Source organism: Rana temporaria, chromosome 12 (genome assembly GCF_905171775.1).
Source record: "Rana temporaria chromosome 12, aRanTem1.1, whole genome shotgun sequence".
NCBI lineage: Eukaryota > Metazoa > Chordata > Amphibia > Anura > Ranidae > Rana > Rana temporaria.
In genome coordinates this window covers 58,698,698-58,716,556 of record NC_053500.1, presented here as the reverse complement: position 1 = coordinate 58,716,556, position 17,859 = coordinate 58,698,698, and the positions used below count along the sequence as shown (strand labels likewise).

The 17,859-nt window shown below is 47.2% G+C and overlaps 1 protein-coding gene across 2 annotated transcripts in view; it reads right to left on the bottom strand.

Annotated features, from left to right (window-relative positions):
* The window catches only part of TBC1D16 (TBC1 domain family member 16), a 305,823-nt gene that overhangs the window by 142,849 nt on the left and 145,115 nt on the right, over nt 1-17,859 (bottom strand). For both annotated transcript variants that reach the window (XM_040330437.1, XM_040330436.1), the window contains exon 4: nt 14,559-14,747. In XM_040330437.1, the coding sequence (XP_040186371.1) occupies nt 14,559-14,747 (189 nt within the window). The remainder of the gene's footprint in view (nt 1-14,558; nt 14,748-17,859) is intronic.

Sequence of the window (17,859 nt, the reverse complement as noted above, 5' to 3'; positions counted from 1 at the left end):
TCGGAACCATAAACGCCTATTTCGGCGGAGGCACGCAGCCGAGCGCTGGGACATCCAAGATGGCGCCCGGGAAAAGCAAAGGCGCAGATGCTGGGCTGAGACACGCGCAGAGGCCTACTACACCGCCGCAGCACGGAGGTTCCCCCATACAGACGCCGACTCTGGTAAGGGACCCGACCCCCCCTGTGTCCCCGGTATCCTCAGCTTCAACGGGTCAGGGCCCTGACATCACGGACTTGCAGGGGGATAGGGACCTACGGCAGCATCTCCTGTCCCTTCCCACCAAGGAGGATCTGGATCGCTTTGCGACCAGAGTAGAGAGGGCCTTTAAACAGGACATTGACCAGCTAAAGGCAGACACCACTCAGTTGGGCACAAGATTGGAGGCACTGGAGCAATTAGTGGAGGAGGCTTTACCTACAGTTGCCCAGTTAAGGGATAGATGCGCTGCTCAGGACAATCATATTGAAAGCCTCATTTCACAACTAGATGATTATGAGAACCGCAGCAGGAGGTCCAATATACGCATCAGGGGCCTGCCTGAGGCCACGGGGGCCAGGGACATTGTCCCCACGCTACAGGGTATTTTTAAGGAGCTGCTGGGTCTCTCACCCACTGAGACTGTGGAAATTGATAGAGCGCACAGGGCCCTGAGGCCCCCCTCACAGGATGCGGAGAACCCGCGTGATATAATTTGCAAGCTACACAGGTATACTGTCAAGGAACAACTCATGCAGCGGATGCGTAATCGCCCCTTCTTTGACTTTGATGGAGCACGCCTGTTCTTCTATCAAGATCTGTCACGCCGTACTCTGATGCAGCGCAGAGCCTTGGGCCCCCTCCTTGAATCCCTGCGTTCGGCTAATGCCACCTATAGGTGGGGATTCCCCTTCGTTTTGCAGGCCAGCAGGGATGGCAAATCCGCCATTTTACGCAACAAAGATGACCTTCCGCGCTTTCTATCGCAGCTACAACTGGCCCCGGTGGACTTTCCGGATTGGAGGCTCAACTCGGGCATCCCGATGGTGGCGGTGCCTCAGCCCTGGCAGCAAGTTCGGCGATCCCGGGGTCGCAAAAGGTCGTCCTCGACGGCAGTGCGGCCTGGATCTTTGATGGGAGATTGAGGCGCCGTTTAGAAGTAGGCCTTCCCCCTCTGGATCTCCTCAGGAATGACTTTTGAAAGCTCCACGCAATCTGGGAGGGAAAATGCCGCAATTATATCCCTAAGGACGATCGGGGCTCCGGCTGAACCATTTACATCGATGCGGCTCAAAACTGACTCTCCTGCCTGAAGCCTGTCGCTCTGTATGGAGACTTCCGTCCCATTTTTGCCTCTCAGGGTTCCACTATTTTTTATCTTGGTGTTCTTTTATCGCCCCTTTGTTACAATAGTTTTGGACCCTTTTATTCTGCCACGCAACCCGGGGTTCCCCCCTTTTTTCTTTTGTTGTTTTGCTCAGGGACACTTTAAGATTTTGCTGGGCCGTTGTTCCCCCGGATATAGGTTGCCTTCCGTTTTTTTTTTTTTTTTCTGTGTGTGGGGAGTTGGAAACACCTGGCTTTCCATGACCGATCACTTCCCCCACGTAGGACTACCCTTTTTGGGTGTTGGCCCAGATTTGGGCACTTCGCCTCACCCAGGTAGCCTCCACATATCGGATGGGCCCCCTGGGTCAGGCGAACAGTTAGGGGCTCATCCCTCTGTCGCCTTAGAGGCGGTTGAGGGGCCCCATTTAATGTTTCATGTGCTTTGTGAAATGTATGTTTTACCTATAATTTTTTTTCTTCTCTCCCCGCCTTCCCCTCTGCTCCTCTCCCCTTCTCTCTTTTCTGATCTCTTATCTCTAGCTCTTTCTCTGTATCTGGAGGATGGACCGGCTCTCGCTGACTTCAATGGACTGGGGACTGACGCCTGGACCACCCCTGCTACCGTCTCATGGCAACGATTAAGGTAGTGTCATATAATGTACGTGGGCTGTGCTCTCCCAACAAGCGGAACAGGCTCTGGTTAGAACTTAAGAGGTTGGGGGCCCAGGTACTCTTTCTGCAAGAGACCCATTTTACTGCCTCCTCGCTTCCTAAGCTGCCCAGCCACCTGTTTTCGCAATGGTATCTCAGTAACTCTCCCACACCTAAATCTAAGGGCACAGCGATAGCAGTCCATAGGAGCTGCCCATTTCAACCATCTGACCACATGGTAGACCCCCAGGGGCGCTTTGTGTTTCTGAAGGGTACAATAATGGGCCAGACCTACACTTTTGCGACTCTGTATGCCCCGAACTCACAACAACTTGCATTCTTGGACCGGACCCTGGCCCAACTGGCCGAGTTCCGGGAAGGGAAACTAATACTAGGAGGGGACTTCAATGTTAGCCCCGACCCCCGTTTAGATACCTCGGCGAATAAGTCAACCCATTCACACGCCTTTTTGAAACACTTTAAGAAGACCCTTCAGGGCCATACGTTGGTGGACTGCTGGAGGGCTCTTAATGCAGAGGAGAGGGACTACAGCTACTTTTCTAGTGTGCATAAAGTCTACACTAGAATTGATCTGATGTTGGTGGACCAGGGTTCTCTAGACCTGTTACTAGAAGCTACTATTGACCAGATCACTATTTCCGATCATGCCCCCGTGACCCTCACTATCTCGCTGTCACAGGCGATGGCCAGGGCCAGGACTTGGAAGTTAAATGAAAACCTATTGGACGACGTGGGGGTGGTGGCGGGGGTTCGGGAGACTTTGACGAATTATTTTGCAGAAAATGCCAATGGTGAGGTTAGTGACGGTACCCTGTGGGAGGGGCATAAGGCGGTGGTTCGGGGCACTTTTATCGCCTTAGGGGCCAAGATTAACAGGGAAAGGCAGGCAGACTTCCAGAGGGTGCTGCAGGCGTTGCGGCAGGCTGAACTCAGTCACAAGCGGACGTCGGCTCCTTCCGAACTTCTGCGTCTAACCGAACTAAGACAGCTCTTTGCTAAGCTACTAGACCGGAAAATCACTCGCAAACTGCGTTATCTGGCGCACGCGTATTATGAACATGGTAACAAATGCGGACGGATGCTAGCGCGCGCAATTAGAAAAAAGAGGCTGGTGGCCCATGTGCATAAGCTGCACTCCCCTACGGGAGAACCGGCCCAGCACACCTCAAAGATAGCCTCGATGTTTCGCGACTATTATGAGTCCTTGTATAATCTAGGAGCCGCCTCTTCCCAGGCGGAGGCGACCCTTAAACGCACCAAAATAGAGTCGTACCTCGCCTCGATCGGGCTCCCCGCCCTGTCCCCGGAACAGGCAGCTGGCCTCGAGCACCCCATCTCTTCGGCCGAATTACTGGCGACTATCAAGTCTCTCCCCTCAGGTAAGAGCCCCGGCCCCGACGGCTTCACTAAGGCGTACTACGAGAAATTTTTTGACAGACTTCAGGCCCCCTTGTGCACCCTCCTTAACTCACTGGCGAATGGCGGCCAGATCCCCAAAGAGACCTCGTTAGCGCATATCACGGTGCTCCCTAAAGAGGGCAAGGACCCTACCCAACCACAGAGTTATCGTCCGATTTCTCTTCTGAATACGGACTTGAAAATTTTCTCTAAGATTCTGGCCAATCGCCTGAAGCCTCTCCTCCCGGATATGATCCACGCCGATCAGGCGGGTTTTATGCCGGGACGGGAGGCCAGGGACAATTCAAATAGGGCTATCCAGTTGATACACTGGGCGCACGCACGCGATCGGATGCCTCCATACCTAATACTGTCCACAGACGCGGAAAAGGCATTCGATCGCGTGGACTGGCAGTTCCTCAGTGCGGTCCTTGACAAGTCAGGACTGGGCCCGCGTATGCTGAGCTGGATCTTTAAGCTTTATGTCTCCCCCACGGCGCAGGTTAAGGTGAACGGCGGTCTCTCGACAGGGTTCCCTATCCGGAATGGCACGAGACAGGGTTGTCCGCTCTCGCCCCTCTTATTTGCCCTGGTTCTGGAACCGTTGCTACAGAGGGTTAGATCGAATACCAACATCAGAGGGGTGCAGGTAGGCTCCCTGGAGCACAAGCTCTCTGCTTATGCGGATGACATTTTGTTCCATGTAGTAGAGCCCCTCGTTTCGTTGCCAGTCCTGATGGATGAACTAAGGGAATACGGGGAGGTTTCAAACTTTAAGATAAATTACGCGAAATCCGAGATACTGCCTATCACAGTCCCTCCTGCCCTGGCATCCTCGCTGAGGGATTCTTTCCCCTTCAAGTGGTCTGCCTCTTCCATGAAGTACTTGGGGATCCAGCTTACTAATTGCGTGGACTCACTTTACTCCCAGAATTATATCCCTCTTTTGAAAAAGACCTCTATAGACCTGCAGTCTTGGGACAGGACGATGTTCACTTGGGTAGGACGGACGAACATCCTGAAAATGACTGTTCTGCCCCGTATCTTATTCCTCCTACAGATGATACCTATACGTCTACCAAAACGTTTTTTTGCTGAGTTACGCAGTTCCTTTACTAAATTCGTATGGGGAGGTAAGAGACCTAGACTGGCAATGACGATTTTGCAGAGGTCCAAGCTACAGGGGGGCTTGGGAATACCAAATATTCTCAGGTACTATCAGGCGGTGGCATTACAGCGCATACTGAATTGGAAGTTCCATACTTCCCTTAAACTGTGGGTTCCCCTTGAAAAGACGATGGCGGGGCGGGACTTGTCCTATGCACCTTGGGTCCCGACGGACAGTAGGGGGCTCTCTGACTGGGTCTCCCCCCTGAAGGCTCACTCCCTGGCCATGTGGGATAAACTGAATGGCTGCCTAGCACTGGCGCCGAGGACTTCTCCTCTGGCGCCGGTGGGTGGGTACCCGTGGTTCTCCCCTGGAGAACTGAAATCTTCCCTAGGAACATGGACCGGGGATGGAGTCGTCAGCCTTGCGAGGTTCGTAGAGGGTGGGGTCCTGACGTCGCTGACTGTCTTGCGCGCCAGGTATGGCAGCTTCCCCTTTGACTTTTGGAGACATCGTCAGCTGGAGACTTTCATCACTAAATGTCATAAGGTAGCGCAGATCAGGACTGACTTGACAGAGTTTGAGCGCCTCTGGGCGTCTGAAGATCCAGAACCCCACTTGATCTCGGTCTTATACCGATTGCTGGAGGGTGTCTCGCCTAGCCCCCGTCCCTACTTTGTTAGGGAATGGGAGAGGGATCTACAGACTGAATTTACGGATGAGCAACTATACCACCTCTGTCGCCTGACTCACAAGAGCTCAGTGGACGCTAAAACCCAAGAAAATAATTATAAGTTGCTGACAAGGTGGTATAGGGTGCCGACTTCTCTGGCAAAGATTTTCCCAAATGTGTCTGATAGATGCTGGAGGGGATGTGGGCAGAGGGGCACGCTCCTCCATATTTGGTGGGAGTGCCCGGTGCTTCGCCCGTTTTGGGACATGGTCACCAAACATGTGTCTGAAGGTCTGGGTGTGGATATTCCAGTCCACCCCAAACACTTCCTGCTCCACGTCCCCTCCACCTCTCTGTCACGATACAAAGGCAGTGCCCTCCCCCACCTCCTCAATGCAGCAAAACGGCTCATTCCAATTCACTGGAAGAGCTCGCAGATTCCAAGTGAGCAAGACTGGCTGGGGAAGGTGAGGGAGATTATGGAAGCGGAGGGTTGGCTAGCTACGTGTAGGGATACTCACGAAAAATTTGAGACCACCTGGGCAGAGTGGAAGGCCCACGTGCATGACACAGCCTTGTTCTCCTCTAGTCTAGACGAGGCACTATTGGTGCTTGCAGATCCCTCTTTCGGGGATCGCGTCCGGGCAAACCGTCAATCAGTCAACTGATACCCCACTGCGTTGGGGACCCATTGAGTCGACGAGTCAGGTGAGTGCTGGTCCACTGGTCCTCTCTCTTCTATCTCTTCTCACTTTTCTTGTCTCTTTGCTCTCTCTAACTCTGTGCCCTCTGCCCTGCCCCCCCCTTTCTTTCCCTTTTCCCCACTTCTTAAAGTTGAATATATATTTTATTTCGGTGTGCTAAGTATTGGGACTACTGGTGCTATGGCTAGCCTGTTTGAATGGCCCCGTTGCCTCAGGCTTGTTTTGATAGATATGTAGTTGTGGGAGCTGTGTTGTTGCTTACTGGAGGGCGGGGACATGGGGATTCGCACCCCCCCGTCAGTGGGGGGAGCCTGGCCCAAGTGGACCGAATGTCCTGGGCGGGCCCTTGTGTCCCCGGGTTGACGTGAGCTATTACTCCCTTGGTGTTAGCCTGAGCTCGGACCTGACGCACCCCTGCATAGAGTCCCTTTCCCCTTCCCTTTCCCTTCCCCTCCCCCCCCTCCCCCCCTGCCTTCGGTCCCATGTCCCCCCCCCCCTCCCACCCCTTCTCTCCCATTATCCCCTACTTTGGTTGTTGTCCTTATTTTTGTATTGGCTTTTTGTTCGTTTGCTGAAGCTATATTGTACAACTGTCAATACCACTTGAAAATTGAAAAATAAATATTTTACAAAAAAAAAAAGGGAGCCCCCCGGAATCCGAGGGTCTCAAACTGCAGCCTGCAGCACTGCCTGCCCAAAGGCTGTATCCGTATTCCTTCTTACGTCCAACTGGTAGAATTTTGTAAACGTGTGGACAGAAGACCAGGTTGCCGCCTTGCAAACTTGAGCCATAGAGATCTGGTGGTGTGCTGCCCAGGAGGCGCCCATGGCCCTAGTAGAATGAGCCTTTAATGATAACGGAGGAGGCAACCCTTTCAAGCCGTAGGCCTGAGTGATTAACTGTTTAATCCACCTCGAGATGGTGGATTTTGCAGCTGCCTGCCCCTTCTTGGGCCCATCCGGTAAAATGAACAACACATCTGTTTTCCGGATCTTCTACTTTGGTTGTTGTCCTTATTTTTGTATTGGCTTTTTGTTCGTTTGCTGAAGCTATATTGTACAACTGTCAATACCACTTGAAAATTGAAAAATAAATATTTTACAAAAAAAAAAAGGGAGCCCCCCGGAATCCGAGGGTCTCAAACTGCAGCCTGCAGCACTGCCTGCCCAAAGGCTGTATCCGTATTCCTTCTTACGTCCAACTGGTAGAATTTTGTAAACGTGTGGACAGAAGACCAGGTTGCCGCCTTGCAAACTTGAGCCATAGAGATCTGGTGGTGTGCTGCCCAGGAGGCGCCCATGGCCCTAGTAGAATGAGCCTTTAATGATAACGGAGGAGGCAACCCTTTCAAGCCGTAGGCCTGAGTGATTAACTGTTTAATCCACCTCGAGATGGTGGATTTTGCAGCTGCCTGCCCCTTCTTGGGCCCATCCGGTAAAATGAACAACACATCTGTTTTCCGGATCTTCTCTGTAGCTTTAAGATAGGCCTTCATGGCCCTGACAATATCCAAGGTATGCAGCAACCCTTCCTTTCTGGAAGTAGGTTTAGGAAAGAAGGATGGTAATACCAAATCCTGGTTTAGATGAAAACTGGATATAACCTTTAGTAGGAAGGAAGGATGAGGGCGGAGAACGACCCTGTCCTTATGCAAAATAAGATATGGTTCCTTACAGGATAAGGCTGCCAGTTCCGATACTCTTCTGGCGGAAACTATGGCGACCAAAAATACTAACTTCCTTGTCAGTAAAACCAAAGGAATTTCAGCCAACGGCTCAAAAGGTTGTTTCTGTAAACTTGACAGAACAAAATTTAGATCCCACGGACAAAGCGGGGATTTAACTGGAGGATTAATACGTAAGACCCCTTGAAGGAAGGTCTTAACTAGCGAGTGGGTGGCCAGCGGCCGCTGAAACCACACTGACAAAGCTGAAATCTGTCCTTTGATTGTGCTTAATGCCAGTCCTTTATCCACTCCTAGCTGGAGAAAACTTAATACTCTATCGATGGTAAACTTGCGAGAAAGCCATCGCTTGGACTCACACCAGCCTACATAGGCCTTCCAGACCCTGTAATAAATCACCCTAGAGACCGGTTTCCTGGCTCTGATTAGGGTAGCGATTACTTTCTGAGACAGACCTCTACCCCTGAGAATCAGGGATTCAGCTTCCAGGCCGTCAAATTTAGATGCCGTAAGGCAGGGTGGAGGATCGGACCTTGCGATAGCAGGTCTGGCCGTAGAGGAAGAGTCCAAGGGTCTCCCACTACCATCTTTAGGATTAGTGAATACCATGCCCTTCTGGGCCATGCTGGAGCTACCAGGATGACTGGTATGTGCTCCACCCTGATCCTGCGCAGCAGGCGGGGTAGTAACTGGAGCGGGGGAAATACATAAAGTAGTCTGAACTGATGCCAAGGGCAAACCAGCGCATCGGTTCCGCAGGCCATCGGATCCCTTGAGCGGGATATGAACCTGTCTAGTTTCTTGTTGAGTCTTGATGCCATGACGTCCACGTCCGGCACTCCCCATCTCTGGCAGAGTGTCTGAAAGACCTGTGGATGTAGAGACCATTCCCCCGGCAACAGAGTCTGGCGACTTAAAAAGTCCGCCTGAAGGTTGTCCACTCCTGGAATGAATATCGCCGATATGCAGGGCACATGAGCTTCTGCCCATAGGAGAATCAAGCTCACCTCTCTCTGAGCGGCTTGACTCTTGGTTCCCCCTTGGTGATTTATGTATGCCACTGCCGTGGCATTGTCCGATTGAATTCTCACCGGGAACCCCTGCAACTTGGACGTCCAAGCCCTGAGGGCTAGTCGAGCAGCTCTGAGCTCCAAGATGTTGATGGGCAACTGCTTCTCTGGCTTTGCCCAAGTGCCTTGGCGAGTGCAACCATCCAAAATTGCTCCCCAGCCTGTTAGGCTGGCGTCTGTGGTTACTATCTTCCAAGCCACTGGGCTGAAAGACTTCCCCTTCAGTAGATTCTGAGGGTCTAACCACCAACACAGACTTTGTCGGACTCTTGATGAGAGCGGCAAAGGGATATCTAAGGCCTGTGGCCTCCTGCTCCAGGCTGACAGGATGGCTGCCTGCAGGATGCGAGTGTGGCTCTGGGCGTACGATACCGCCTCGAATGTGGCCACCATCTTGCCTAGTAACCGCATACATAGGCGAACAGTTGGTTCCTTCTTGCTTAGAACCAGTAGAATTAATTCCTTGATGGCTTTGACTTTTATCAGGCGGGCGACGGAGATCTATTCCGTTTTCTGCCCCGCATAGCCTTGGCTATCATTTTTTCCATTCTTTTTTCCATCTCCTTTAGAGAGGTGGACAGTACCTCGTCCGTGACCACCCTAGGGTTGGACTGACCCGTGCCAGCTCCAGCCCCAGATCCCACCAAGGCTCCTTCTGGGGAAAGTAGCGGTAAGACTTTGTCCGAGACCCCGGACCCTCTGGGGGAATCCCCACCTTTTGTACCCTCCGAACCAGATGCCATGGTACAATACCGAGGTACGCCCGCTACTTAATGGTGTTTGGGAAAATAAATAGTTGTTGCCCACAAACCCTTTCTGGGGAAAAAAATGCCTTTCCTTATTAATCTTGGTTTGTTTCTTTTTTTTTTTTTTTTTTTTAAACCAAAGAAAGAAAAACCATTCTGTCCCCCTTTAGTAGTATTTGCCAATAAAAACTGCTGAAAAGAAAAAGAAAAAATAAACCCTATCTTTAGGGTGAAAGAGTCTTTTTGAAGACTGTAATACTTTTCTTTGGCCACTGTGTGTCCTCGGCGCCCCACTCTGCCGCTCTGATCCTTCCTCTCTCAGTTCCAACACATCACTGAGCTGGGAACTCTTTTGGAAGGGCCGCCCCTTCCTTTTACCTACGGGCCCGCCCTTCCCCTTCAGAAAAACGGCGCGAAATTGCGCCCATATCACGGGGACGCGCGCGCCCGCCGGCGGGGGGGGGGGGGGGGAGGCCCACACGAGGAGGTCAGAGGCTGATCCTGCCGTCCAGGCCAGGATCCACAGAGCGGCTTTTATTTTTCTGCAGCAACCGCCTGGACCTCTCTGAGCAGGCTTGCAGGTAAGAGCATTCACTCTCTACATAAGAAACCTCAATAGATTCCCAGGGGCTTCTCTTAAAGAGAATTGTCACTATACACACAGGCCCTTTTCAATGCTACTAGCACCAGTTGCAATACTACCAGGGAGGTCACAATTATGGGGATTATACACATATAGAGTCATCCTATCTTAAGATATGTGACTCACCTTGCCAGATGCAGCGCATAAACCATAGGCATGTCCCGCTGTGACCTTCCCCCAGACTAAACCTGCTGCGAACCAAGTTCCGCCAGTTTCCCCTTCACTTACCTGCTCCATGCCGCAGGACTTTGCACAGCAAGAGGTCCAATCTTCCCCCATCTCCGTGGGGCGTCTAGACCTTCAGGCCCTGGGTTCCTATGAAGGATCCACTGTCCTGGGCCCATATAGCACCCTGGCAACAGAAACATTAGGCCCCCAAAGGTTTCTAAGTTCTGGGCCCAGAGTCCAGCTCTCTGTGACAGAAAGCATTATGGGCTATACCCCAATGGTTTGGGGTCCGGTTGCTGACCACTTTAGCACTGAGGCCTTTGGACAGAACCGGTTAGCCCACCTTAATCCCAAGGATGTGGAGGCAAGCTAAACCATGACCAACACCTAAGACACTGGCGAAAAAACTGAGGTACTCCTCCTATGGGAGGGGGTTATATAGGGAGGGGCACTTCCTGTTTTTGAGATTGCCAGTGTCCATCACCTGAAGGTACTCCATATAACCCATATAGTAATGAATATGCTGCTCTGTGTCCCGTGATGTACGATAAAGAAACCTTGTTTCAGCACTGTGCTCGACTTTCCAGGTTGGCCTTTAACCACTTAACCACTTCAGACCCAGACCAATATGCAGGTTAAGGACCTTGCCCCTTTTTGCGATTCGGCACTGCGTCGCTTTAACTGACAATTGCGCGGTCGTGCGACGTGGCTCCCAAACAAAATTGGTGTTCTTTTTTTCCCAAAAATAGAGCTTTCTTTTGGTGGTATTTGATCACCTCTGCGGTTTTTATTTTTTGTGCTATAAACAAAAATAGAGCGACAATTTTGAAAAAAAAAAAATATTTTTTACTTTTTGCTATAATACAGGGAGTGCAGAATTATTAGGCAAATTAGTATTTTGACCACATCATTCTCTTTATGCATGTTGTCTTACTCCAAGCTGTATAGGCTCGAAAGCCTACTACCAATTAAGCATATTAGGTGATGTGCATCTCTGTAATGAGAAGGTGTGTGGTCTAATGACATAAACACCCTATATCAGGTGTGCATAATTATTAGTCAACTTCCTTTCCTTTGGCAAAATGGGTCAAAAGAAGGACTTGACAGGCTCAGAAAAGTCAAAAATAGTGAGATATCTTGCAGAGGGATGCAGCACTCTTAAAATTGCAAAGCTTCTGAAGCGTGATCATCGAACAATCAAGCGTTTCATTCAAAATAGTCAACAGGGTCGCAAGAAGAGTGTGGAAAAACCAAGGCGCAAAATAACTGCCCATGAACTGAGAAAAGTCAAGCGTGCAGCTGCCAAGATGCCACTTGCCACCAGTTTGGCCATATTTCAGAGCTGCAACATCACTGGAGTGCCCAAAAGCACAAGGTGTGCAATACTCAGAGACATGGCCAAGGTAAGAAAGACTGAAAGACGACCACCACTGAACAAGACACACAAGCTGAAACGTCAAGACTGGGCCAAGAAATATCTCAAGACTGATTTTTCTAAGGTTTTATGGACTGATGAAATGAGAGTGAGTCTTGATGGGCCAGATGGATGGGCCCGTGGATGGATTGGTAAAGGGCAGAGAGCTCCAGTCCGACTCAGACGCCAGCAAGGTGGAGGTGGAGTACTGGTTTGGGCTGGTATCATTAAAGATGAGCTTGTGGGGCCTTTTCGGGTTGAGGATGGAGTCAAGCTCAACTCCCAGTCCTACTGCCAGTTTCTGGAAGACACCTTCTTCAAGCAGTGGTACAGGAAGAAGTCTGCATCCTTCAAGAAAAACATGATTTTCATGCAGGACAATGCTCCATCACACGCGTCCAAGTACTCCACAGCGTGGCTGGCAAGAAAGGGTATAAAAGAAGAAAAACGAATGACATGGCCTCCTTGTTCACCTGATCTGAACCCCATTGAGAACCTGTGGTCCATCATCAAATGTGAGATTTACAAGGAGGGAAAACAGTACACCTCTCTGAACAGTGTCTGGGAGGCTGCGGTTGCTGCTGCACGCAATGTTGATGGTGAACAGATCAAAACACTGACAGAATCCATGGATGGAAGGCTTTTGAGTGTCCTTGCAAAGAAAGGTGGCTATATTGGTCACTGATTTGTTTTTGTTTTGTTTTTGAATGTCAGAAATGTATATTTGTGAATGTTGAGATGTTATATTGGTTTCACTGGTAAAAATAAATAATTGAAATGGGTATAAATATTTTTTTTGTTAAGTTGCCTAATAATTTTGCACAGTAATAGTCACCTGCACACACAGATACCCCCCTAAAATAGCTAAAACTAAAAAGAAACTAAAAACTACTTCCAAAAATATTCAGATTTGATATTAATGAGTTTTTTTGGTTCATTGAGAACATGGTTGTTGTTCAATAATGAAATTAATCCTCAAAAATACAACTTGCCTAATAATTCTGCACTCCCTGTAAATATCCCCCAAAAAGATATTTAAAAAAAAACATTTTTTCCTCAGTTTAGGCCGATACGTATTCTTCTACCTATTTTTGGTAAAAAAAAAAAAAAACGCTAAATACTTTTGGCAATATAGTGTATAAATTCCTTCGATTGGTTTGCGCAAAATATAAAACGTTTACAAAATGGGGGATAGTTTTATTGCATTTTTATTAATATTTTTTTTTTTTTTACTACTAATGGCGGCGGCGATCGGCAATTTTTTTCATGACTGCGACATTATGGCAGAAACATCGGACACTTTTGACACTTTTTTGGGACCATTGTAATTTTCACAGCGAAAAGTGCTATAAAAATGCACTGTTTACTGTGAAAATTACAATGGCAGTGAAGTGGTTAACCACTAGGTGGCACCAAGGGGTTAAGTGTGCCCTAAGGGAGTGATTCTTACTGTAGGGGGGAGTGGCTGTAGGCATGACGTCACTGATCGTCGTTCCCTATATCAGGGAACAGACGATCAGTGTCACTGCCACAGTGAAGAACGGGGAGGGTGTGTTCACACACACCTCTCCTCGTTCTTCAGCTCCCCAGACCGATCGCGGGACACTGCGGCAGAACTGTATCTTTCTTTTTGAGAGCAGTAGTCCATAACATGAAAAACAAATACAACCATCGTTCACCTGTATTCTTCTTAAGGTCCTTGTACACACTGGAGGTTCCACTCTATTTAGCAGGGTATCCATGAGCAGATTTCCTTGCTGAATCAGAGCAGAATCAGGCCAATGTCATTTTTGACATCGCATTTTTTAATTTATTTAATTTAAATGTATTCTTTTTACATTGCCTTCCTCTTTTTTTTCCCCCCATCAACTTTATTGCTGTTAGAACAGATGAACAACATTCTTTGTGATAGCAATAAGCATTATAGGTCCTCTTTATGGAGAGATATGAGGTCTCTCCCCAGAAGCCGGGTTCGGGTTGTGGGGGCCACCTTTTTCCACATGTAAAAGTGATCCAGCGCATATTTAGACAGTCGGATTACTTTTACATTATTCAGCATTGCCTACTGAAAAAAAAAAAAAACTTAAACCAGGGGATGTATGTATGTCCATATGGGGGAAGTGGTTAAAGCAGTATGTCCAAAAAGCCTGCCACAGATGGATCAAAATGCGGTCAGTTCAGCAGGGACCAGCTGAATTTCGATCATCAATGGGCAGGCAAGTTGTATATCTCTTGATCAAGGTCGGTACAAGTAGCCTGTTTTTGCTTGATCAGTGGTGCCACCAGCTATAGCCGGAGGTGCTGATGAGTGTATTCAAATAAGGGGAAGCCTTGATGTGTTGATATTGTTACAACGCATCTCAAGATTAAAATGTTTTCTGTTAACCTAAATGAATAGAAAACCCCACTCCATTTAACACGGTGTGATGCACGGCATTCAGCATTTTTAAGCAACGCACACCACTCTACTTATAGGGTGTGAACAGGGCATGTAGAGAATAGGGATGAGTTCAGGTGTGTTCAAGCCCACCTGAGTGATCTTACCACCAGTCACTGTACTTGACCAGTCATAAGTGGTTGAGGCATGACCTATAGCTGCATGTATACATTACACATTCCCCATCTATATGTACGATTGGGGGGTGGTCGGGGGATCGCTTTTGATTGGCACAGTACAGGTGACAACTTCCTGGTGGAATCCTGATCAGGATCCAAACACACCTGAGTTCATCCCTAGTAGAATTGTTTGCTTTGTGTCCTTGCATTGAGCCTGCATTGACCACACCAGGTGCATTGATCTGCATTGAATGAGCCCTTACTGATTGGAAAACCTGATTCCAACTACCTTATTTTAGGATGTTATCTTAAAAGTTCACATACTTCTTTCCATTACTGACCTTCACTGTTTACATATTTTATTTTTTCAAAAGACATATGACAGTCTAAACTGCCTTTATTTCCTTACTCACCAAAAGAAGAGGCGCAGTGAACGCATCTGACCCAAGTCCACCCTGAACACTCCACATGTCTGCTCAAGTGCCAGGAGTTTTTGCTGCTCCTCCCATTTTGCAGGGTTTCCACGACCGTTTATCTCTCGATAATGGGAGTTGGCTTCAGGGCTGGATGCATAGCAGGTCATGTGACTTTCAGAATCTTGCCTGACCAGGGAACACAAAACAAAAGACCCTTTATTTTCCGGTTAGAATAGATACTTTTAGTGCCGCAACAAATGAATACAGTGGGCTTCAATTACATTTTGAAAAACAAACAAAAACTTTAAACTACACTTTACAGACTAGAAAAGAACAGTTTGCCAAACTGGTCATTGTTTAATGTCTACTTAGCATCAGAAATATCTTATTTTAAATAACATTTAATGCTTACAACTATTTATTACCTCTCACAGAGATCACTGTATTTCCCTGACAATGTTTTTCTTTCTGGAACAGCACCATATTTGTTCAGGTATTGTCGAGGGTCAGCATTTATTTTACCTGAACCGAGATGCAGGTTTACATATAACACAATGTGTATTTAAAGGGACAATTTACCTTGTGCATGTTGAGGATTACAATTTTGTGCACAGTTACAATTACAATTACCTCTGTTCTTCAGAGTGGTAGTCTTTAAGGGGTTGAATAATTGTGTAAATGAAGAATTCACAAAAGAAACATTGACTACTGTATTACAAAACCAATTGATGTAATTTTAGTTGCATATGGTTCTTTAAGAAGTCCTTGTAGGATTTCATTCTGAATACAATTACAAATGTACACTAAATTCCCTAAAACCCTTTACAGCATTGGGGGGTTGAATAATTTTGAACACAACTGTATGAGGTTACAGAATGGTGTATGCAGAGGGTCCAACATGCGTAGAGTGGAGAAAAGTCCCCGTGTGACTGCTGAGGAACTGAGAAAAGATTTGTCAGATGTGGGTACTGAAGTTTCTGCTCAGACAATACGGCGCACACTGCATAATGAAGGCCTCCATGCCAGAACTCCCAGGCGCACCCCCTGGCTGTCTCCAAAGAATAAGAAGAGTCGACTGCAGTATGCAAAAATCATGTGGATAAACCACAGAAGTTTTGGGATTGTGTTCTGTGGACTGATGAAACAAAATTAGAACTGTTTGGGCCCATGGATCAACGCTATGTTTGGAGGAGGAAGAACAAGGCCTATGATGAAAAGAACACCTTGCCTACTGTGAAGCATGGCGGGGGGTCAATCATGCTTTGGGGCTGTTTTGCTTCTGCAGGTACAGGGAAGCTTCAGCGTGTGCAAGGTACCATGAATTCTATTCAGTACCAGGAGATATTGGATGACAATGTGATGCAGTCCGTCACAAACCTGAGGCTTGGGAGACGTTGGACCTTTCAACGGGACAATGATCCCAAGCATACCTCCAAGTCCACTAGAGCATGGTTGCAGATTAAAGGCTGGAACATTTTGGAGTGGCCATCGCAGTCACCAGACTTAAATCCGATTGAGAACCTCTGGTGGGACTTAAAGAAAGCAGTTGCAGTGCGCAAGCCTAAGAATGTGACTGAACTGGAGGCTTTTTCCCATGACGAATGGGCGAAGATACCCGTAGATCGCTGCAAGACACTTGTGTCAAGCTATGCTTCACGTTTAAAAGCTGTTCTAACTGTAAAAGGATGTTGTACTAAGTACCAAGATTGAATGTCAACTGGGGGTTGAATAAAACTGATAATGATGTGAGCACAGAAAATACAATTTGTGGTTATTTCATTATAAATGTTATGTTATATTTGTCTGACCTACACGTGCCTCTTTGATTTAATTGTAAGCAGGATGACTGAATGATCAAAATCAATGTCAAACTGGCCAAAACAATCAATTTTAGTGGGGGTTGAATCATTTTGAATACAACTGTATATGGTGAAATGTATTATCTCATGTGATCATGGTTTTTATCTATGTGTATGTTTATATGATTAATGTTAATTAAATTATATTTTTTTACATATACAAGTTTTGTCTACTATGTATGATCTCTACGGTTCCTTAGCAAACCCTCTTTATCTACATTACATATTCTAATTGCATTCGTACAGTCCCATGCCCCATCCCATAACTGGGAATATATATTAATTTTTCTACCCGGGACGGTAATGCTTTTGGTTTTATCCCCATAGTATACTGTGCAAGCTCTATATGTACTATATATTTCTCTTTGAGCCAAATAGTTCCACTGTTATGCTGCGTACACACAACCTTTTTTAATGTCATGGAAAAAACAAAAGTTTTTTTCGCCATGATTCTTGTCAAGCCTGCTTTGCATACACAGGATCGTGAAAAAAAAAATGCTCGGTGACGTACAACACGTACGACGGCACTATAAAGGGGAAGTTCCCTCTGGGCTGCTTTTGCCGATTTCGTGTTAGTAAAAGTTTGGTGAGAGACGATTCGCGCTTTTTAGTCTTTGTGCTTTTCAGTCTATTACAGTGTGACAAATGTGCCATCTCCATTACAAACACAAATTTTATCAGAATGAGTGCTCCCGTCTCATAACTTGCTTCTGAGCATGCACGTTTTTTCCAGTCATTAAAGCCTACACACGACCGTCTTTCAGTTCTAAATTTTTAATGGCCATTTTTCACGTAGAGAAAAATTATCTGGAACCTACACACAATCGTTTTTAATGACCAATTTAAAAAATGGCATTTTTCCCGTCATGAAAAACGGTCATGTGTACACGGCATAACAGTTGCATCAGCTCACAGCATATTGCTTCAGAAGACATGCCCTCCGGAAGGTTCACCCCCACTTCCTGACCAGGCAATTTTTTGCTATACGGCCCTGCGTTATTTTAACTGACAATCGTGCAACGATATACCAAAATAACATTTATGTTCCTTTTTTCCCCACAAATAGAGTTTTCTTTAATGGTATTTGATCACCTCTGTGGTTTTTATTTTTTGCACTATAAACAAAAAAGACCGACAATTTTGAAAAATAAATATTACTTAAGTCAGGTGCATAAATATGGGGACATCGACACAATTCTAATCTTTTTGGCTCTATACAGAATGGATTTGAAATGAAAACGGACAAGATGTGCTTCAACTGCAGACTTTCAGCTTTAATTTGAGGGTATTTACATCCAAATTAGGTAAACAGTGTAGGAATTACAACAGTTTGTATATGTGCCTCCCACTTTTTAAGGGACCAAACGTAATGGGACACTTGGCTGCTCAACTATTCAATGGCCAGGTGTGTGTTATTTCCTCATTATCCCATTTACAAG